Below are 23,601 nucleotides of genomic sequence, written 5' to 3' on the forward strand. Positions count from 1 at the left end.
GATTAGTTTATCTTTGGAGGGTCATATCAGAGACCAGTCATAGGAGCTGGCCTTTATTTTACTGTTGTACAGTATCCTGTTAGACTTCTTGAGTTGTTTGCATTATTCAAGTGTTTTCTTTTTTATGCATAAATTTTATTTTTTTATTTAATTAAAGAAATTTTTTAACAGAACCCTATACTTAGACATCTGGAATTTCAAGATAAGGGAAAAATAGTGTAAGTATTTAGGTACGATAAAAAAGCACGTTACAGCTTAAAGAGCTTGTTTTCTATAACACTCAACCCTGGAGGACAATAAATCAACATTTACAGTTTGGATGAAAAACAGCTGTGACCCACAAATCATGTTTCTGGCCATAAAGTTATTCATATAAAAGAAATTAGGCATTTTTAGATAGGTAAGAGTTAAAAAAGAATCTCCTAAGTGAAAAAAGCCGGGACAGAAATGTGTGTATAGTGTGTAAAGGGGGGAAAGATAGCTCTATGTTCGCTTATGTTTATATAAAGAGCTCTGGAAGGATGTACAGGAAACAAATAGTTTTGGGGCGGTAGGTAGAGGGGAAGTGACTGGTGGGAACTGGGCAGATAAGGGATGGACAGGAGGGAAGCTTGACTATATACTTCTTTTTGAATCATGTGAATGTGTTACCTATTAAAAGCGAGTTTAAGAAGGGAAACATTTGTTTTGGATGTTTTAGTGACTTAGACATTTTGCTGTTAGGAATATCACTGTGATAACCATCCCTGTGTACAAATCTCTGTCTGCATTTCCATCTACCCTGGGGTGGATGAAATTTAAATAGAACCATTAAGTGGTAGTAACCACTTATTGCCAGGTTGCTTTCATGAAGTTGTGTTAATTAATATTCTCCAGATAGTGTATGAGGTGTCCTTTTCACTGTACCCCTGCAAACTCTGTTTTGAACATATTTTCTTTGAATGCTTCCCAGACCCCAGTAACAGCTAAGGGAAGGGAGGAAGATGGTGTAGCCTGTTGCAGTCACTGGAACTTCCCACCTGATAGTCTATAAGCAGAAAGGCAGGCTGGGTCTCAGAAGGAACCAGGGAGACAGGTATCAAGTGTAGTTTAGAGAGGAGGTTGTAAAGGGTTCCTCATCCCTGACAAATACCTTGTGATCCCCCAAAGGGAGGGCTTCCTTGGCCTTTGCCAAGTGTCCTTATGTGCCTAGAGTCATTTTCTCAAATAAAAGAGTTCTTCTGAGTCCACAGGAGGTCACTTTTAATTTGAATGAGGCTTTGTTTAATAGAGTAGTTGGGTTGTAATTCATTTGTTCATTTTAACAAGTAAGTATTTATTGAGGGCCTTCTCTGTACTTAGCCCAGTGCTGGATGGTGAGAATTCAAAAGAAGCAGTTCCCTTCCCTCCAGGACTTTATAATCTAGTTGTGAAGCATAAGAAATAACACACATGAAAAATACAACCAAGAATGCAGTGAAGTCCATAATTAAGTGCCGTAATGAGGGCTAACCACGGTTGATTAGTGGTTTGGAGTAATGAAGATTTTCTCATAAAAATAGGTGAGGACTAAGATGGTTAGAAATGAGAGATTCGCTTTAGATAGTGCTTGCTTTGAAAAGCTTCACCCCAGGGGAAGGGGGAGCAGCTCTTCCGGGCTCCTGGCTCCAGGTTTCCGCAGGGCCTATTTTACTGATGCATATCTCAGAGCTATACCTGGGCTTCCTTCTGTAATGCTGAGTACTTTAATTACTCTTGCTGTGGTGAATTGAAGAAAAGAGGCTTGAGAGATGATTAACTCTTTGCTAACATTTCTACGTACACTTAGATTCACTGATGCCGTATTATCCGTTGTACTATCTCCGTGAATGTTTTCCTGATATTTCTTCTTTATTTGGGATTTCAGATTCATGGCAACAACTACTCTCATAAAGTGGACATCTTTTCTTTAGGCCTCATTCTGTTTGAATTGCTGTACCCGTTCGGCACTCATATGGAGAGGGTCAGGGTAAGTGTTCCCCCCTCAAAAAAGGTAGAAAAAGAAAACATTAAATCTTAAATTCACAAAAGAAAGGTTTTAGAAGAAGAGTAACTTACTCCTAATACCAGCAGACTGGTTGACGTAGAAGAGGTCACGTGAGTGACGCAGAAAGGATTTGTAGACTGTTTGCGTCCACAGAAAGCTCAGTCTTCAACAATTGTTGAGTCGAGTTGTCTGTTCCTTGTTGTTGCTTAAATTTGTAATAAGTGCAAAGCACAGGGTAAGCGAGTGAGGGTGACGGTGTTGGTTGGTTACAGAAGAATTTTCCAGAGGACAAGTGGCCATACACTCACATACTTAAAAGGTGGCAAACTAAAGCATGATTAGGTTTTTTTTTTTTCCCCGTCTCAAAATAAACCAAGATGATGGCATTTAAGGAAAACAGTACTGAAAGTCTTTTAAAAGTAGACCTCTGTCACATTCTTCCCCGTACTTCATAAGCGGTTACCCTCCACTTTTCCAGCTGTTGTGCCTGTACTTACTTCTGTATTTCCAAAGTTTATGTCCTTATCACCATTTCTTAATTTATCAGTGTTAGACCTTATCTGTTGACTCCTGGCCACGGTAGAACAGGATGTAGTTCTCACATAGAACCAAAAGGACCTACCAAGTGTTCTATACAATAAATAGGAAAAAAAGAAAATAATTTGAAAATCAAAGTGGCTAAATTTCAGAATACCAGAGGTAAGGGCACTAAAAGCTTCCAGAAAGGAAAATAAAACAGGCCCAACGTATGTTAAAGGATCAGGAATCATATGGCATCAAAATTTAAGTAGTTATAGGGAATTCCCTGGTGGTCCAGTGGTTAGGACTCCGCGCTTCCACTGTAGGGGACACGGGTTCGATTTTGATCCCTGGTCAGGGAACTGAGATCCCACATGCCTCACGGTGTGGCCAAAAATAAATAAATTTAAAAAAACAAAGTATTTTTTAAAAAAATTGTGTAGTTGTAAGGACATCAAAAGACACTATGCAGAAAGTGAAAATAGGGTTGCCCTGGTGGTGCAGTGGTTAAGAATCCGCCTGCCAAAAAAAAAAAAAAGAATCCGCCTGCCAATGCAGGGGACATGGGTTCGAGCCCTGGTCTGGGAAGATCCCACATGCCACGGAGCAGCTAAGCCCATGTGCCACAACTACTGAGCCTGCACTCTAGAGCCCGCGAGCCACAACTACTGAAGCCTGTGCGCCTAGAGCCCATGCTCCGCAACAAGAGAAGCCACTGCAATGAGAAGCCCGCACACCGGAACAAAGAGTAGCCCCCGCTCACCACAACTAGAGAAAGACTGCGCTCAGCAACGAAGACCCAATGCAGCCAAAAATAAATAATTAAAATAAATATATTTATTTAAAAAAAGAAAGTGAAAATACAACCCACAGAAAACATTTGTGAATCATGTATCTGATAAGGTTCTAGTATCCAGAATATATACAGAACTGTTACAGTTCAACAACAAAAAGACAACCCCATTAAAAAATGGGCAAAGGACTTGAACACATTTCTCTGCAGAAGATTACAAATGACCAGTAAGCACAACACCATTATTCATCAGGGAAATGCCAATCAAAATCACAGTGAGATACCACTTCACACCATCTAGGATGGCTCGAATAAAACAAAACAAAACAAAAACGGAAAAGAAGTGTTGGCGAGGAGATGGAGAAATTAGAACCCTCATGCATTGCTGGTAAGAATGTAAAATGATGCAGCCACTGTGGAAAACAGTTTGACAGTTCCTCAAAAAGTTAAACATGGAATTACCATATGACCCAGCAGTTCTACTCCTAGGTATATACCCAAGAGAAATGAAAACATAGGTCCACACAAAAACTTGTACACAAATGTTCATAGTAGCATTTTCATAATAGCCAGAAAGTAGAAACAATCGAAATGTCAATCAGCTGATGAATGGCAAAGCAAATGTGGTTTACCCATACAGTGAAATATTATTCAGCCATGAAAAAGGAATGAAATACTGATACATACTACAGCACAGGTGAACCTTGGAAACATCACACTAAGTGAAAGAAGCGGACATAAAAGACCACATACTGTATGATTCCATTTATGCAAAATGTCCGGAATAGGCAAATGCATAGAGACAAGGTAGATTAGTAGTTGCCAGGAGCTGGGGGTAGAAGGGGATGGAGAGTGATTGCTTGATGAGTACAAGGTTTTTCTTTGGGTGATGAAAATGTTCCGGAATTAGAGAGTGGTGATGGTTGTACAACATTGTGAGTAGAATAAAAATCACAGACTCATACACTTTAAAATGGTTAAAAGGGTGAATTTTATTTATGTGAATTTTATTTCAATAAACACATTTTCGAAAATATGTAGTTATGTAAAAATTTTTTGGTTAAATTAAGCCATGCAAATATTGTTCTATGCTAGACCAAATAATGTACCCTGACTTTCTTTTCTTTCTGATACAATCCTTTTTTTCAGAATTGCCTTTTCTCAATTGCTTCGTTTTCTATGAACCTTGGCCGTAATTTTTAACAAATGTGCAAAAGTTTGTCACATATCAAACAATATTTTCTCTGTGCTTCAGTATAGCTTATCTAGATAGGTAGATAGGTAGGTAGATAGGTAGATAGGTAGATAGGTAGATAGATAGGTAGATAGGTAGATAGATAGGTAGATTGATTGATTGATTGATTGATTGATTGATTGAATTTGTTTTCCCCTGGAGTCTTTCTTCTCAAAGCTTTGTTCTCCAGTCTGGGCCAGTTGCCCCCTAGACCTTCTGTGAGCTGTCATCCAAGGATGCACTTCCCTACTCTCCTGGCTTGGATCCCTTGTTTCCTAGCTTCCATGTTTTGCTTTGTTTTATTTTCTTGCACTATTCTTTTATTTTGCTGGAGCACATTCTGCAGTAAATTCCTCAGAAACAATGTATGAGAAAGAAATTTTTAGAGTCCTCAGGTATCTGAAAATGTACCTTTTTTTCCATTGTCATACGTAACTGATAAATTGGCCAGGTTCCAATTCTAGATGGAAAATAACTTTCCTTCAGAACCTTGAGAGCATTGCCCCATTTCCTTACAGCTGCCAGCGCTGCTGTTGAAAAGCAGATACCATTCTGATGCCTGATTTTTTAATATAGGGTATCTTGGACCTGTTACATTTTCGTTTCTGGAATCTTTAGGGCTTTAGTTTTATCAGTGCTCGGTAGTTGTGGCTCGTGGGCTCTAGAGCGCAGGCTCAGTAGTTGTGGCGCACGGGATTAGTTGCTCCGTGGCATGTGGGATCTTCCCGGACCAGGGCTTGAACCCGTGTCCCCTGCATTGGCAGGTGGATTCTTAATCACTGCGCCACCAAGGAAGCACTGTACTGTTTTTTGCAGGAGTTCTTTAACTTGTTATTCTGACTTTCCTAAGTCCTTTATTGTGACAATCCAATTTTTATTGTCCCAGATTGTACTGTTTTTATAGTATTTCGCTCTGTTTACATGAATTCAGTATCTTCACATTGCTGAGAATCTCAGTTACATGTATGTATATATTTTAAGTTTTCTTCCCCCTATATTGTCTCTTTCCTCTGGGTATATTTTTTTTAACTTTCTGTTTTGAAATTATTATAGATCCACAGGAAGTTGCAAAGACAGAGAGATACCCTCCACCCACTTTCTGCTGACAGTTACATTTGACATAATTACAGTACAACACAAACTTGGCATTGGTACAGTGTATGTATGTAGTTCCATGTTATTTTATTTCAGTACAGGTTTGTGTAACCACCACTGCAGTCCAGATACAGAACTGTCACATCAACACAGAAAACTCCGTCTTGCTACCCCCTTATAGTCACACTTACTTCCCTCCCTACCAGCATCTCTGAGTCTTTTAATGATTTGTGTGTGTGTGTTTCTCATGCTGGTAATCCTTAGCTGTCCATTCATATTTAAGAATAGGGCTCTTGGAGAATTCCCTCGTGGTCCAGTGGTTAGGACTCGGCACTTTCCCTCCCGTGTCCCGGGTTCGATCCCTGGTCCGGGAACCAAGATTCCTGCAAGCCGTGCAGCACAGCCAAAAAGAACAGAAAAAAAAAAAAAAATGGAAGAAGAATAGGGCTCTTAAATGGTGACTAGAAGTGGACATCACTGTAGGGGTAACGATCCAGTTCGTACTTTGGGGTGTGGGGCGCCGAACTCCCACATGTCAGCATCTATAGGCCTTTCCTCATTTTCTCCAGAGAAGAAGCTCTCATTCTCCTGCCTGAGAAAGAGTCGGGATGGGGTGTGGAGAGTTCTTACTGTTCCACATGCAGATCTTCACTGCATCCTTCTGTGTTCCATGCCCACCCCCGACTCATCCTCGTTCTGTCAACCCTAAGTCTGGAATGCCTGGGTTCCGTTTCTCCAGAGAGCAAACCTTATGTGTTATCTGGGGATATGTCACTCCGTCCGTATACAGACCTTTCGACGGCTCTCCTGCTGCCATCCTTGAGCCTCACCCCCATGCCCAGCAGGTTCTGCTCAGCTAATCAGTTCCCTCTTTGTTGGCTTTATCCCTCACAGGCAGCCTGGTTTACCTTCCTGTTCTGCTAAAGAAGCTGCTATGCTTCCACTGCTTTCTCTCTTTCAAAAATGTAATCTATTCTTCCACTGCAGTCATCCTTATAGTACATTTTACATCCTTACAGTACATTTTACCTTCCTTGGCACTTGTTTTAGTGAAAATGCTTACTAGAAATATAGTAGAAAATCTGCCATGTTTAGCCAGAACCCCTCTGAAATTCCATTAGTAAATGTAAAAGAGACTATTCAATGATTTGACCAAGATCTTTTTTTTAAATTAATTGTATTGAGACATAATTTACATACATACAACATACCCACTTTGTACATTTTTATGAGTTTTGACACATTTATACATCCACATAATCACCACTACATTCAAAATATAGAACATTTGTATCACCCCAGAAAGTTGCCTTTTGGCTCCTTCCCAGTCAGTCCCCTGTCTTTCCAGGCTCCACCTGGATCCCAGGCAACTGCTGATCTGTTTTCTGTCTTTTCTAAAGTTTCGTATAAATTGAATCATACATGTCTATCCTCTTTTGTGTCTGCCTTCTTTGACTCACTATGAAGTCAGTAGTTCCTTCCTTTTTATTAATATTCCATGGTATATATACCACAGTTCATGTGTCCAGTTACCTGTTGAGAAACATTTACGACTAAAGTTGCTGTGAACATTTGTGAACAAGTCTCTTTGTAGACATACATATGTATCTTTAGTCTCGGGTAATTACGAGGTAGGATTGATAAGCTCTGTGGTAAGTGGTTTAACTTTATAAGAAAGTGTCATTTCATATCCTCACCAGCAGCGTAGGAGAGACCTAGGTCCTCCACATACTCCACACTTATGTTTCAGTCTTTCCATTTTTAGACATTCTATTGGGGTATAATGGAGTCATACTGTGGTTTAAGCTTGCATTGCTCTGATAACTAATGACCTTGACAGTCTTTTCAAGTCCTTTGCCAAGTATATGTATTGTGACTAGTTTATTCCAGTCTGTGGCTTGCCATTTCATTTTCCTAATGGTGTCTTTCGCAGGGTAGCAGATTTTAATTTTAAAGTTCAGCCTACCATTCTTTTCTTTTGTGCTTATGCTTTTTGTTGAAAAGACTCTCTGTTCCCCCATTGAGTTATGGCCAAGGTCTCTTTTAAATTCTAAGTTATAAAATAAAAACTTTAAGAATGTTATGTGATTAAAAATTAATTCCATGAGTCCAGACTCAAGCATTTATCTGCACTTAGTTTGGTACGACCTACCTATTAGCAGGTGAAACCCTCCCTTCTAGGGCCTGCAGCATAGATTCTTCTAGTGAAGTATCTGTTTCCCTTTAGTGGGAAGTGACAAATGCCAACCCAGTTCATATTTTTGTTCAAGTACACTCCAGCTTATTTCTCAAGAAATATGAAGACATATTTAATTTATTTCATTTCTCAAAACTGGTTTTTATCATCATTACAAAAGGAACATCAGGCACTGTGCTAAGTAGTTTGCCTGAATTACCTCATTTAAGTCTCAGAGCAATCACACACGGTGGGCCCTGTTGTCCTGTTTGTATGAAAATTTCTCAAATAACTAGTTTAATTTTATATTCAGAATTTAGCATAATTGACTTGGTTTTCTTCACTAAAAAAAAAAAAAAAAAAAAGAGGGCTTGCCTGGTGGCGCAGTGGTTGAGAGTCTGCCTGCCAATGCAGGGGACACGGGTTCGTGCCCCGGTCCGGGAAGATCCCACATGCCGCAGAGCGGCTGGGCCCGTGAGCCATGGCCGCTGAGCCTGCACGTCCGGAGCCTGTGCTCTGCAACGGGAGGGGCCCCAACAGTGATAGGCCCGCGTACCGCAAAAAAAAAAAAAAGACTATGTCTTTTTATATCAAATACAAGAGGTTAGTGACTAGTAGAAAAAGTTACCCGCTTAAGAACACAAATGTGGGCTTCCCTGGTGGCAGAGGTTAAGAATCCACCTGCCAGTGCAGGGGACCCGGGCTTGAGCCCTGGTCCAGGAAGATCCCACATGCTGCAGAGCAACTAAGCCCGTGCACCGCAACTACTGAGCCTGCGCTCTAGAGCCGGTGAGCCACAACTACTGAGCCCGTGTGCCACAACTACTGAAGCCCACGTTCCTAGAGCCCGTGCTCCGCAACAAGAGAAGCCACTGCAGTGAGCAGCCCGTGCACCGCAACAAAGAGTAGCCCCCACTCGCCGCAACTAGAGAAAGACAGCGCGCAGCAACGAAGAGTACTGCTCGCCACAACTAGACAAAGCCCGTGAGCAGCAAATAAGACCCAACACAGCCAAAAATAAATAAAATAAATAAATTTTAAAAAAATCTCTCTATGTTTAAATAGATTCACATATCAAAATAGACTTAAAGATAAGTAACACTTTTCTTTCTTTTCAGATCTTAACTGATGTAAGAGATCTCAAATTTCCACCACTATTTACTCAGAAATATCCTTGTGAGGTTGGTATTAATTCTCATCTTTTATTTTCTTTAGAATCTTACTTAGAACGTGAAGCGTCCTTAGCAGTCAGCTCATCAGTTTCCCCGTTTTACAGATGAGGAAGCCTAAGGTCTAGAGAGGAAAAGGACCTGATCCGAAGAACACACAACTTGTTAAAACCAAAGGCTGTGACTCGGTCCCAGGTCCTGGGCCCAGTGCCCTGTGCTCCAAGCTGCATGACACCCCATCTGGGAACTGTAGCAACCTTGTGTTTCGATAAGGCTGAGCTCCTAGCTCACCCTCACAGCCGTAGAGTTGCCATTATGATCATGCCATTAATTTCTTTATCTTAGTGAATTTGGGAGAGATCTTAAAAACTGGCTTCTTTTTTTAAAAAAGTCACTAATTTCCACTGATTTTGTGTGTTGGAGTTATGCCCCTCAGGGTGACACAGTAAATGGTCCAGAAGAAGTGGGAAGGGAAAATTAAGCTGGTCTTGATGGTGAAAACTGTGTGTAATGAATTTTTCAAGTTTCTTTTTGCAGCTTTTGTTTATTTCATTATATGTCCACAAACATATCACTTTAAATTTATGTGTTGATAAATCTTGAATTTTCTTAGTAAATGAAGTTTAGGTAAATTAGACTGTGTGGCTAGTCATCAAGTTGGAAAAAGTCTAATTGATCTTTCAGTATTATAAGTATAACGAAGGGTTGCATTAAAAATGAACTTTATAACAATATAGAGATATACCGGCCTAAAGTGAAATCTGTTTTACAAAAACTATTCTGTTGTGTATTTTGCAAAGTCGATGATTCAATCCCGGGGCGGGGGGGGGGGGGGGTTCATCAGAATCCATGTTATATTAAAGGGGTTCAAAAAATCAGTAAAAAGGGCTAGGTACTGATCACTGGCATGGTTATTTTTTAATTGAAATCTTTGAGATAATTGTACATTCACATACAATTGTAAGATGAATTTATTTTAAAAGTCAGAGTATGCCTGCGTTTCAAAGATGTGACTGAAGACCTTTTATTATATGTTAGAAAACAACCAATTACCCCAAAATGGTCCATGTGTATTTGGAGCAGGGGTTGGGCAAACTATGACCCACAGACCAAATCCAGCCTGCTGCCTATTTTGGTAATAAAGTTTTATGGGAACACAGCCAGGCCCACCTGTTTATATAGGGTCTGTGGCTGCTTTTGTATTTCAGTAGCAGAGTTGAGAAGTTGTGTCAGAAACTGGCTCGCAAACTTAGTATAGTTATAGAAACATCTGGCTGACTTCTGAATTAGGCAGCTGGTTAGTGGCCCTTTTATTACAAAACAGTTTTTATCTTTCAGTATGTAATGGTGCAAGACATGCTCTCCCCATCCCCTACGGAACGGCCTGAAGCTGCAAACATTATTGAAAATGCTATATTCGAGGACTTGGAGTTTCCAGGAAAAACAGTTCTCAGACAGAGGTCTCGCTCCATGAGCTCATCAGGAACAAAACAGTCAAGACACTCCAGCAGCTCCCACAGCCCTTTGCCAAGCAATTAGCCTTAAGCTCTGCTCGCCTCCCTAACAGGTGACACGGAATAGCCCACTTCGAAGGAATGTTGATTTTTCCAAAATCGTGACCTTGAAAATTTTGTTCTTTGCTCGATTTCATTTTGGACTACTTTTTCTAAATCAAATTTAAACTGGATTTTGGAGCTCAAACCTTTGAGCCAACTCTTTGATTTTTGTTCTGCTCAAGGAGAGGGCTGTCACTAGATCACACGTGGTCCTTTTCCTTCGTTGGTCTCTTGAAATCGGCCGGCCAAGCATCCTAGCCCTCACGTTTTGTCTAAGGAGGTGGAAGCAACCCCTAAAATGTATAGAGAGAATTATAAAATGGAAATATTTTTGTAGTACAGAAAAATGAAAGTCCCTACATGTAGTAACTATACTGTTCTAGAAATACACTTTCTAGAGATGACAGTGGTGATTTTGAAACTGATTTCCAAAAAAGCTGACTCCGTTTTTGTCCCTGGTGGGTAAAAGGAATCTGCATTATTTTGGAGGACAAGTGGCACAAATTGTACAGTGGTTTATGTCCATAGCTAGTTTTCTAGTGACGTTTGTAGCATTAAATAGCTTTATTCCTTAGATGGTTCTAGGGAGCGTTCAAGAGCTTTTTGTACTTTTACCTCCAGTAAAGGGAAAATGAAGCTTTTTGTGTAAATTGGTCAAAAGTTCTGGTTTGGGGAGGAGAAAAGCCGTAGTAAGAAATGAATCATATATTACAACTAACTTCTTCAATTATGGACTTTTAAAATCTAACGAAATCTTAAGTGTCTTAAATATAATACTATAGGTTGGTTTTCTCCCAAAACTGACTGCAGATTAATCTTCTAACTTGCTAACATGTTTTTATTTTCCACTGTAAATATGTTTATTTTTTATTTATAAAAATTCTGAACTCAATCCATTTGGGTTGGTGGTGTATAGAACGCACTTAAGTGTGTTAACTATTGTGACTTCTTTCAAGTCTAAATGATTTAATAAAACTTTAAAAAATGATTTATGGTTGATTGTTATTTTGGGGGGAACGAGCCCTGAAATGGTAGTTTTTCAGATTTATAAAATGGGATCATAGGTCTAAGAACAGTCATAACCCTACGCTCAAGAAAGCTTACTCCTAACCTGTTCTAAACAGGCATCTTCTTGTCATTTCCCAAGGACTTGACAGGACCAAGTCCTTTTCACAGTTCACTGGACTCATAATCCAGAGACATTAGCTCAGTTCCTACTCAGTGCCAGGGGCATAAAGAGCACCCTGCCCTAAAGGGAGACCTCGAAGAGCAAAGGCTCTGGCGATGCCAGTTGTGTTGGGATCACAGTGTGTCTGACGTGTACCATGAGGAGGCGTGTGTCATGAGGGCACAAACCAGCTAGACACAACCTTTAAGGGTCAAATGCATGATTATTTCCATCTTACAGGTACGTAATGTCTGACCCACAAAGTTTGAGCCATTTTTAAGCTGGACACGCATGTCGCAGATCTTTGTGTGCTCTGTCCTCACTCTCACTTCGCAGTGAGTCTCTAACTTTGTCTTTCTTCCCCATCCTGCTTGGCTCCTGGCCAGCCCATCTCTCTTCTTCATCTCTTGGTCGGCCTGCTTCAGTTACCTTTTTCCTCTTCACCCCAGCGAGGGATCCTGTTGATTTCTTCCCAGTCTGCCCACTCAGTCCCAGCTGTGGACCTTTGACCCTCACGACCACCCTGAGAGCTAGCTATGAAACTGTTATAATAACGCCGTCATGGGTGTTATTATTGCCGTTCTTATGGTGAAACTTGGGTCCAGAAAGGTGTAATTTGCCCAAGATCACAAAGCCAATCAGAGCAGAACTGGGATCAGATCCCAGGAATTCCAGTTCCTAGTCAGGGTTTTGTCTATTCCCTTGCACCAAGTTGTCCAAAGGTTTGCAAATATCTTACATGATATAATCAGGCCTTCTTTCATTTTAATTCTGCCTCTGCCTTTGCTGGCCACTAGGATGAAAGCAGCCATGGGAAGTTAAGGGGCTGGGCTAGCAGGACCTAGCAACTCCTCAGTGGTAGCCGGCACGGAGTCTCCTGCGTTCTCACCCAGGGCCCTTTCTCCCGACTCCAAACCCTACCTCCCTTCAAGTTGTTGCTTTTCTGGCATCTTTCCAAGTCCCCTCCCTCCACACTTGCCTCTCCCTTTAACACTTTGTACTTAATAACACTTAACCATTGTCAGTCCTCAGATGCACCTGTAACTGGTGCAAATCAATCTCCTAAATAGCTGAGGTCCCAGAGGGTAGGGACACACCTTCTTGTAAGCCCAGTAACATCTATCATAATGTCTGGTACTTGATTACGTATTTGTCGAATTGAATTTGGAAAACATAACGTGTAACTCACATAGCTGCAGCCCTCAGGAAATAGCCAAGTAAGGAGGAAAAGAAATGCACTGGTCACTGCAATAAGTATTTGGCAAAGTGAAGGAGAAAAGATGGCTGAACAATCCTGATGTTAAAAACATAAATTATTATGAACTTTCATCAAATCTTTAACCGTGGCCGCTTTTAAGTCTTTTGTCATTTACAGACAGTTCTGGGTGTACTCTGATGCTTTTGCAAAAATGTTCCTATAAAAGGGTTTCATCTTCAAGGAATTCATGGAAAAGATTGACAAGCACAGGTTTCTGGTAACTGACTATACTGCTGAACTGAATGAATAAGCATTTTCAGAACTCTAATGGAAAACTGATGAATTCATAAAAGTGCTAACAAAAGATCAAGATGAAAAAAAATTACATGGGACTGAGTGAACAGATGAGGATGATTATAATTTTTGTGACTTTGAGTTTTAAAAAAAATTTTTAAAAAAAACATAAAAATCTCAAATCCTGGAAGTTTTCTAAAGGAACGGGACCTTAGGGTTTAATTTAAATGAGAGGAGAAGTGGGCTGGGACACTAGCATCCATGTGGCTCTGTCTGATGCTGTCTGCTTTAGCCTACCTCCCTCTCCATCTTTTACTGGAGTGCGTTACATCCCCGGCCGCCAGCCTGGCCTGCAGGGGAGAGATCCCAATGGGGGAGCCACGGAAGCCCGCAGGGCTTCTAGTTTCCAGGTTCCCTCATTCAGGAAGGCAGCAGCACGGGAGTGCTGGTCCAGAGGTCAGTAACCATGCCTCCTAGGAGAACAGCAGACATTTAGGATGTTCGGACAGTTTTCTTTTCCCAGATTGTTTCTCAGTGATACTTTGGATGCATTTACACCGAAAGTGATTCTATTTCTCCAAGTAAATGGGGACAGAACAAGCTTTCAATCCAACCACCGGCCATAGAGCGACTCAGTCTTACTCCTGGAGTAAGTCAAGGGCGAAGCAGGAACTCTGGACGTTTTCTGGCTTATGTCTGGTGACGTTTACTCTTTCTAGAACTAGATTTGCACGGGACTGCTTAAGGAGACTTCCCGCTTCAGGTTCTAGCCCTGCAACTACTGCAGCTGCCACCAGGGGGCTCCTTTTCACCTTTTCCCCTAGAAGTAAATACGGAAGTTCCCCACCTATGATTTTCCAAATTTACAGTGGTGCAAAAACGATACACATTTGGTAGAAACTGTACGTCGAATTTTAAATTTTGATCTTTTCCAGGGCGAGTGGTAGATAAACTATCATGATGCTGGACAGCAGAAGTCAGCCAGCCAATCAGGAAGGGAAACGATGATACACTTACAACAGTGCTGTACCCAGACTGCCATCCTGTTTTTCACTTCAGTACTGTATTCAATAAATTACATGTGGGACTTACCTGGTGGCGCAGTGGTTAAGAGTCCGCCTGCCAATGCAGGGGACACGGGTTCGAGCCCCGGTCTGGAAAGATCCCACATACCGCGGAGCGGCTGGGCCCGTGAGCCATGGCCGCTGAGCCTGCACGTCCGGAGCCTGTGCTCCGCAACGGGAGAGGCCACGACAGTGAGAGGCCCGCGTACCGCAAAAAAAAAACAAAATAACAAAAAAAAACGAATAAACCTAGGGCATTATGCGCCTGGCTACTTCCAACAGCCTTAGCATCCCTCATCCCTGGCGCAGCGCCGCTTCTTGGAGAAGCAGAGTAGCTTCCTTCTCTGATTCCCCTGCACGGGCTGGTGCGCTAAGAAAAGATGGACTTGTAAACCCTTTGGAGGTCATGAGGAATATTTTCATCAACCACATCATAATCTCTAGTGGAATAAAATAAGACTGTTTTAGTTCTTGTTTGCAATTTCCTGCAGTTAAATTAATTGGATCCATGTGTTTCTGTAATAGCAACTATTAAGGCATTGACAGCATGAACCAAAAGTAGTTCTATAGATGTATGTCTTGCTATTTACTGTCAGACAATATGGCTCAACATTCATCTGGTGAAAAAATAAAATTATCTTCGACAGACAAAAAAGACAAAGATTGGAAAGACAGTGGGAACAGCCCTAGCGAAGGCTTGGTGAGGAAAGGTAGGAATGAGAAAGAGAGCTGTCGGTAGTGGGAGTGGAGAGAATTAGAGCAACCTGAGAAGTATGTTTGAGGCAGGAAGGCCAGGACACTGGAATTAAGTGAATAATAGGTAAAGGAGAAGATAGCTCTTGAATTTCTGGTGTGGAAACTTCCATAGAATCTAGAAGAAGGAGGGTGTGGTTTGGGGACAGATGTTACCCTTCAAAAATGATGAATTTCCTAGGTCTCTGTGGTTAAAAAACTGGGGCTTTAGTCGGGAGAAAATGGGAAGCCATTGAAAGTTTCTGAGCCGACGAAGGATGTGATGAGGTTTTAGGATCTCTGCAGCAAGTGAGGCAGAGGTGGCTGGAGATAGAGAGGCCTTCACCCAGCAGAGGGGCAGAGGGCCTGAGCCTGGTCAGTAGGGGCCAGAAAACACCCCCTGTCCAGCGACTAAAGCTGTGCTGGTCCCCAGGAGCTCTCTTTAGTGTTGAGTTTGGAAGGATTTCTTCAGGGGCTGCTGCAGTGCGAGCCTCCCCGTCTCCTACCTCCTGAAAAGACAGGAGCTTTTAGAGCTCGCCTAGAGAGCACGTCAGGAAAGATGACAGTGACGTTGGGATCAGCCCATCTCTTGCTAGCAGCCAGAATGTGGGCAAGGAAGAGGAACCCAGACAATGCAGAGTTGGCTGGCCCAGAGTTCAGACGCCTCCAGTAAGAGCCTGAGGGAATTTGCCCTTCCCAGAAAGGTCACAAATGTGTCCGGAGGCAGGGAAAGGCTTTGATACTGAGAAGTAATGAAGGGGAAAGGGTGTTCTCTCTCCAAAAGGAGCTTTTGAAGAAATACTCACAGTAATGGCTGAATAGATAAATGGCTGGATGTTATGCAAATGAGTCAGCAGCCTCATGGAATGATTAAAATGTCTATTCAGCAGATAAATGACACATTTGCAAGTTGCAGAGGAGTAGGAATAGTATGATTGCAAACAAATGTAATGGCTTCTATATCTGTTTATTTTTATTTTTTGCTGCACCCCACACCTTGAGGGATCTTAGTTCCCCGATCAGGGATTGAACCCACACCCTCGGCAGTTAAAGCACAAAGTCCTAACCACAGGACAGCCAGGGAATTCCCTGTATCTGTTTAAATATTTTCATGGGCATAAAGTTTAGGAATATCCACACCAGTTACCTTAGGAGAAAGGAGTGGGAGAGGAGGGCCGAGGGAGATTTTTTTTTTTCCCCATAAATTAATTTATTTATTTTTGGCTGCGTTGGGTCTCCATTGCTGCATGCGGGCTTTCTCTAGTTGCGGCGAGCGGGGGCTACTCTTTGTTGCGGTGCGCGGGCTTCTCATTGCGGTGGCTTCTCTTGTTGCGGAGCACAGGCTCTAGGCGCATGGGCTTCAGTAGTTGTGGCTCGCAGGCTCAGTAGTTGTGGCTCACGGGCTCTAGAGCACAGGCTCAGTAGTTGGGGCGCACGGACTTAGTTGCTCTGAAGCATGTGGGATCTTCCCGGACCAGAGCTCGACCCCGTGTCCCCTGCGTTGGCAGGCAGATTCTTAATCACTGTGCCACCAGGGAAGCCCAAGGGAGATTATTAACTCCAACCTGCATCTCACTATGGTTTGACCTTTTCCAACTACTGATGCACTACTCTCAGGATTAATAATATTAAATTAATAAAACAAGAAAAAGGAAACCAATAAACCATATTTACAACATTTTAATTGATCTCATCTTTGTATCCTGCTCTATAGTTTAGAAGGCTGTAATGTGGTCTGCAACTTGGATATTTTCATATCTGTAATATCTGCTGTTTTATCTGTAAGCAAACAACACAATTATTAAAATAACACAGTAACACAACAGGAAGCTCGTAATAATCCACTTATCATCCCACCACCATTTTAACATAACAATTTCACTTCTCTGAATTCCCTTCAATCCAGAGGGCATTTTGAGGAGTGATGTGTGACAAGACCCTGCGCTTTGGAATCACAATCGGCTGTATTACTATTTACTTGTTTATAATTTTCCTTGAGCCCTCTAATCTGTTTCCTCAAGTGCAAGTAACACGTTGTGAAGATTAAGGGATAATAACATTGAGCGTAGAATCCCGTAAGTAGTAAGCATTCAATAAACAGAGGCTTAAAATGAAATCCTAACCTCAGTTTCCTCAGCTCTAATATGGGCATAATTTGTCGCAGAGTCCTTGTGAGGATTAACGGACATAATTTGGGTTAAAGAGTCATACAAATATGTGCATATATGCAAATCTACGATTACACGATGGGGGGGTGGGGAGGTACAGAAAGAACCCCTGGCTGCTACTGTCCTCAAGGAGTAGAAAGGAAGGAAACAGTAGGTGAAGGAAGAAGGAAAGATCACATAGCAAAATATGTAGCTTATAAAACTTTATAATGTTTCGGCAAAAATACAGACATTGAATATGCACGTGACAAGGACCAGAGGCTGACAGTTGATTATATGAGGGTAACGTGTTAGGTTAAGATGAAAGTATGATTATTATTAAGGCAATCTAGAGACGTCTTTTGTTAGCTGAGGGGTGTAGTGTAGGGCCGGGCAGGTGGGGGTGATGCTGAGAATCCCCTTTCTTTCAGGACTTTGACGCTAAGCTGCGGGTCAACAGGGTAGCCTGTGAGTCTCCCCCCCGCCCCTCCCCGTTTGACTCCGCGGGGAGCCGGGGCTCAGGGTGGCCAGAGGGTTTGGAGATCAAAGATATGTGGATGAGACATCATTCTCTGGCCCGGGGCCGGATGTCTGGCTCGGGCGAAGCCGGGAGCGGCGCCAGGAATTATTGATGCAAAGACCGGTCTGGGAGAAAGAAGAGCTCCGACTGGCCACGTGGGGGCGACAAGACACTGAGGGAAGGCGGGGGGCTCCAAGGGCCTTGGGGTTTGCCTGGGTGTCGTCGAGAGGGTCCAGTGGCCCGTCCCTTAGTGGGGCAGATGCAGGAGGACGGACTGGGCAGCGGGCACCTCGGCTGCGCGGGTGTGAGGCGGCCCGGATGCTGCGCGCGGGGAGCCGGGCCACCACCCGTTGTGAATTACCAGGCACCGCCCGCCCACCTTCCCTGGGGTTAAATGGACCCGCCTTAGCAAGTTTCAAAGGTAAACATTTCTGGAACGCCTGCTGTATACCAAGTCCTCTCCTAGGCACTGTATATTCGTGAAATCTCATCTAATCTTCACAACCACCTTGGGGGATATTATCGCCTCCATTTTATAGAGGAGGAAACTGAAACTTACTAAGTCGGAGGATTTAGCCCTAATAGGTATAATCAGGCAAGCAAGGAGAATTGTAAATCTTTTCATTTATTTATTTTACTTATTTTATTTTTGTCTGCACGTGGGCTTTCTCTAGCTGTGGCGAGCAGGAGCTACCCTTTGTTGCGGTGCGTGGGCTTCCCATTGCAGTGGCTTCACTTGTTTCGGAGCACAGGCTCCAGACGCGGAGTCTTCAGTAGTTATGTCACGTTGGCTTCAGTAGTTGTGGCTCGCGGGCTCTAGAGCGCAGGCTCAGTAGTTGTGGCGCAAGGGCTTAGTCGCTCCGCGGCATATGGGATCTTCCCGGACCAGGGCTCGAACCAGTGTCCCCTGCATTGGCAGGTGGGTTCTTAACCACTGCGCCACCAGGGAAGCCCTGTAAATATTTTAAAGTAAATATATGAATGAAAAGAACTCAACCTCGCTGCTCATCAGGGAAATGCAAATGAGAGCAACAACGGGGATCCCATTTTTTCACTACTAGATGGCAAGAATTTGAAAGATTTACCTGTGTGGGTGCAAGTGTAATAAAAAAGAATTCTCCTCTACACAGTTAGGAATGCAAAGAGGAATGCATTTCAGTGAATGTTTGGTATCTGTCAAAATTTGCAAGCAAATTCCTCCTGATACAGAAATCCCCCTTGTGGAATCTATTTTACAGAAATAACCACACAAGTCTATTCATCTTAGTGGGAAAGGCAAATAAAGCTTTTTTGTTTGTTTTGTTTTGTTTTTTTTTAAGTGATTTACCTGCTATTATGCAGCTATGGGCTGAGCCTGGGGGTCCAATCCCACGCTATCTGATTCTGATAATCTCCGCCTTTGGGCAACATCGGAGGCGGGGTGAGGGGAGGGTTCCAGTTTGAGCATTGCTCACTGGCGGCGGAATCTCTAGGGATGCTTGCTAAAATGCACATTTCTTTGGAGGCCTTTTCCCAGATTTAAAGAAACAAAAGCTTTAGGAGTGGTTATCCTAGAACCTACATTTAAAAAAAAAACAACTCCCTGGGTGATTTTGAAAGCTCTGCTCTCTCCGTCTTTGCAGCAGGTTAGAATACTGGGACCTTTAAAAATACCAATATCCAGACCACACTCTAGCCCTATAAAACCACACCCTCTGTCTGTGAGACCCAGGCATCACGGTTTTTTTTTTAAAGCTCCCAGGTACAGCCAAGGCAGAGAACAACAGGCCTTGCCACTCATAGTATAGCTGCTGGCCCGGGAGTATTGGCAGAACTGCAGAATCTCAGATTCAACACCTCAGGCCGGCTGGATCAGAATCCACATTTTAACGGGAGCCCCCAGTGATTCATCCGCAAATTAATGTTTGAGGTAGACGTGGGTGAGCGTTTTTCTATTTAATTAATTTTTATTGGAGTATGGTTGCTTTGGGGTGAGGTTTTAGATTTATTTCAACATTCCTCCTGTAGCCTGACCTCATTCTGATAGCTTGGAGAGCAGATTGGAACTCTGGGCTGCCACCTACGAGATCAAAAGCAGCTGGGCCATGGTTAATCCTGCCAACATCTCCTGATCAACTCCTCAGGGGAAAGGCAGTTCTGGAGGGAGCTATACCTCTTTGTGCAGATCCCTGAAATCTGGACAAGCAGAGGCTGAGGGAAGGCTGGCCTGGAAGCAGTGTAAGTGCAGACAATCCGAACCCCAGGTGGATTAAAAGCATAAAGTAAATCAACCATGGGAGGCATCTAGTGAAACTTCAGATTCAAGTCTCCGTCATTCATTGGTCTCCATCACCTCTCACCAGATCCCCAAATCGGTCTCCCCACCTCCAATCTTGAAGCAATTCACGATGACACGACAGAGAATGTTCTACAGCACAAATCTGCCTATGCTATTTATTCCCTGCTTACCATCCTTGACAGGTTTGGGGCATCCTGACATTAAAAGTCAGACTCATGATCTTGGCATACTAAGCCCTCCACCAACTGACCCGGCTAAGCCTCGACTCTGGAGAACCGCCATGTGCCAACTCTGTTCAGGAATAATGACTGAACCACTGGGCTTCCCTCAAGCTGCTGTGTGCCCAGCTTCTGTATTAGTCACCCCCCCCACACTTCCTTCGCCCACACTGCCCTCAGCCCCTGGAAAGTCTTCCTCCCAGATTAAGTCTCAGGATTTCAGTCTATGACTCTGCTCCTAATCAGTCCTCATCCCAGAGAAGAGCTGAACATGATGTCATTAGGAGGAGTGTCACCTGATTTCGGATTTGAAGGCCTGTCCAGTGAGAGCAGTGGGACCGTCTTACAGACACAGCTTTCAAGAGCCAACCCTCCTTGGACATATCAGCATAGAGGTGCAGGTGTGTGTCACACAGACCCAGATCAACAGAAAACAAGGGTTCTCAACTTCGGCTGGGAGCTCTTTGAAATGTCGAAAGCTCAGGGTACACCCCGGACCACTTACATCAGAAACTGAGGAAGAGGGGGCAGTCATCAGTATTTTTATAAAGCCCCCCACCTTTTTTTTTTTCTCGGTACGCGGGCCTCTCACTGTCGTGGCCTCTCCCGTCGCGAAGCACAGGCTCCAGACACGCAGGCTCAGCGGCCATGGCTCACGGATCCAGCCGCTCCGCGGCATGTGGGATCTTCCCCGACCAGGGCACGAACGCGTGTCCCCTGCATCGACAGGCGGACTCTCAGCCACTGCGCCACCAGGGAAGCCCAGCCCCCCACCTTTGATTCTAATGTGCAACCGAGGTGGAGAACCATTGGTGATTTATTTCTCTCCCATGAGACATTCCAGAGCCGATGTGACTGCTGTGTACCACTCAGGAATCCAGCCTCCTTCTCATCCCACCCACGTGGTCCAACTGGCTCACAGTTTGTCCAAACTACAGGGTGAGGAGGGGAAGATGCACACATCACTTCTGGGTATGGCCCATTGGCTGGATGTAGTCAGAGGGCCACGTTTTATCCAAGGGAAGCTGGGAAATGTAGTCTTTATTCCAGGTGGCTGTGGCCCAGCTAGAAAACTTGGGGGCTCTGTTAATACAGAGGAGAAAATGGCTATTGGAGGAAATCAACCCAAGGAAGAATTTCCTAAAGAACAGAACGGTTGCATAATGGAAGAGGCAGTGTGCTCCCTGCCACCTGAAGAAGGAATCACACCAGTGGAAAAGTGCTGCTCTAGAGTGACCAGATACTCCGTCTGTCCCTTAATTATTCATTCTCAGCCACCACAGTCACACTGGCCTTCTTCCTGTTCCATGAGTGCACCCATCTGTCTTCCCCATCAGACGGCCTTGAGTTTGCCATGCGTCTCTCCTGTCCTTTGCGTCTCAGAGGGGTCCACTCTGAGCACCAGACCCAGAGGTGTGCTCCCACTACCCCCGCCCCTGTCAGTCCACATACTTTCTATTTCATCATGTTTATAACCTTAAGAGTTAGACTGCTGGGTTTAGTCCCAACTCAGCCCCTCACTGGCTGTGTGACTTTTCTGTGTCTCTGTTTTCTCATCTATAAAATGGGGATAAGAATAGTGCCTAGGGCTTCCCTGGTGGCACAGTGGTTGAGAATCTGCCTGCCAATGCAGGGGACACAGGTTCGAGCCCTGGTCCGGGAAGATCGCACATGCCCTGGAGCAACTAGGTCCGTGAGCCACAACTACTGAGCCTGCGCCTCTGGAGCCTGTGCTCCGCAACAAAGAGAGGCCGCGACAGTGAGAGGCCCGCGCACCGCGATGAAGAGTGGCTCCCGCTTGCCGCAACTAGAGAAAGCCCTCGCACAGAAACGAAGACCCAAGACAGCCAAAAATAAATAAATAAATATTTTTAAAAAAGGACTTAAAGAAGAAATACATGGCAAATATCTTTAAAAAAAAGAACAGTGCCCATCATTATAAGGTTGTTACGCGCATAAGTTATTTCTGTAAAATAGTTAATATTAGCTGTTGCATCACTGTATCAGGTGTGTCTTCTTACGGGCAGGGAAGCCCCCTGAGATCTTTTTGCCTTCTTGCCTGTCTGTTCACTGTGGGGAAAACAGCCCCCAGAACAGTGCTTGACACTTGTAAGGCCCTCAGTTTCTTCAGGGAATTGTACACGGTGGTGGGTCCCCTGCCCACTGCATTCTCCTGCCTGTGTTTCAGAACAGCCTGAGGAGCGTAACCCAGATCCCCAGATACTGACTCTGCACATCAGTTCTGCGTCTTAACAAGCCCCTAGGTGATCTGGATACAGCCCAGCCATGGATGGGGGTGGGGGGACAGGGGGAGGGGGAACCACTGGGGTAGACGACCTGAAAGCTCCTTCCAAATCTACCTGATGTGACCCCACTGTGTACGTTTTTATTTTAAATTTAATTCTTAAGGCAGTACCTGTGTGCGGTTAAAATTTCCAACAGTGCAAAAGGATAAGAAGTCCTTATGGATGGGAGGAGGTGATACGCGCTCGCTTTCCTGTTTCCTAGTCCGTCGCAGCTTGTGTTCCATTGATGGCCAGTTGGTGGACATTTGGATTTCTTCCAGGGCTTTGCTATTATAAATAATAACGCTGTGATTATGCCTGTACATAACTGAGATCCATGTGACTCTGTCCATTGGGACAAATTCCTAGGAGCAGAATTACTGGGTTGAAGTCTAAGTTTACTGAACAGAAAGGCTGTACTAATACCAAGTCCTAACAGCGATGGGTGACAGTTGGCTTCTCTGGGTTTCCACAGTGTAGTATCAATGTTTAATCTCTCCTGATCTGATACATGTAAAAAGAATTCCCCCCCGCCCCCCGTTGTTTGTATTTTGTTTTTTGCCACGTGGCTTGCGGGATCTTAGTTCCCCAACCAGGAATCAAACCTGGGTCCTCGGCAGTGAGAGTGCGGAGTCCTTACCACTGGACCACCAGGGAATTCCCTCTGTTGTTCGATTATGAAGTTCAGTATCTTTCCATTGTTTAAAAGCCATGCATATGTCTTTTTCTGTGAGCTTTCCATGTCTTTGCCCATCTCCCTCCTCCCCCATTTCTTCTGCCTCATTCCCACTTGCCCACCCTCTCTTCTCCCCCATTCACACCCAGGCTCCTTGCCAGGTCACCATAACCTTGTGACTGCGCCCAGAGTTTCGTCCTCAGGCCTCATGCTTCCAGGCCCAGCGGCGGCATCTGGCCCAGCCGGTCCACTGAGAGCTCCCTCCTCCCTGACACCTCTCTTCTTGGGGTTTCCAGAACGCCCACTCCCCTGGTTTTCCTCCCGCCTCCCAGCGCCTCCCCGCGCCTCCCCATCTCCGTGACTTCTCAGCCTGGACCTAGACCTCAGTCCCTGGGCTACTTCCATGCCTTGCCAGTGGGGTCAGGTGCCCTGGTTTGCAGTACCATCCATAGGCTCTTAACTGCCACGTTTCTG

General features: G+C 44.0%; 1 protein-coding gene across 6 annotated transcripts in view; it reads left to right on the forward strand.

Moving 5' to 3' along the window:
* Positions 1-23,601, forward strand: part of EIF2AK3 (eukaryotic translation initiation factor 2 alpha kinase 3) — a 101,485-nt gene that overhangs the window by 57,376 nt on the left and 20,508 nt on the right. For 3 of the 6 annotated variants that reach the window (XM_030837413.2, XM_060309253.2, XM_060309254.2), the window contains exons 15-17: positions 1,886-1,987; positions 8,941-9,003; positions 10,330-11,535. In XM_030837413.2, the coding sequence (XP_030693273.2) occupies positions 1,886-1,987; positions 8,941-9,003; positions 10,330-10,530 (366 nt within the window). In that variant the 3' untranslated portion in view covers positions 10,531-11,535. Of the gene's footprint in view, positions 1-1,885; positions 1,988-8,940; positions 9,004-9,037; positions 9,804-10,329; positions 11,536-17,581; positions 20,666-23,601 lie in introns of those variants that run through there. The other 3 variants (XM_060309250.2, XM_060309251.1, XM_060309252.1) reach the window with 3 other exon arrangements.

The sequence above is a fragment of the Globicephala melas genome, chromosome 12 (assembly GCF_963455315.2).
Source record: "Globicephala melas chromosome 12, mGloMel1.2, whole genome shotgun sequence".
Lineage (NCBI taxonomy): Eukaryota > Metazoa > Chordata > Mammalia > Artiodactyla > Delphinidae > Globicephala > Globicephala melas.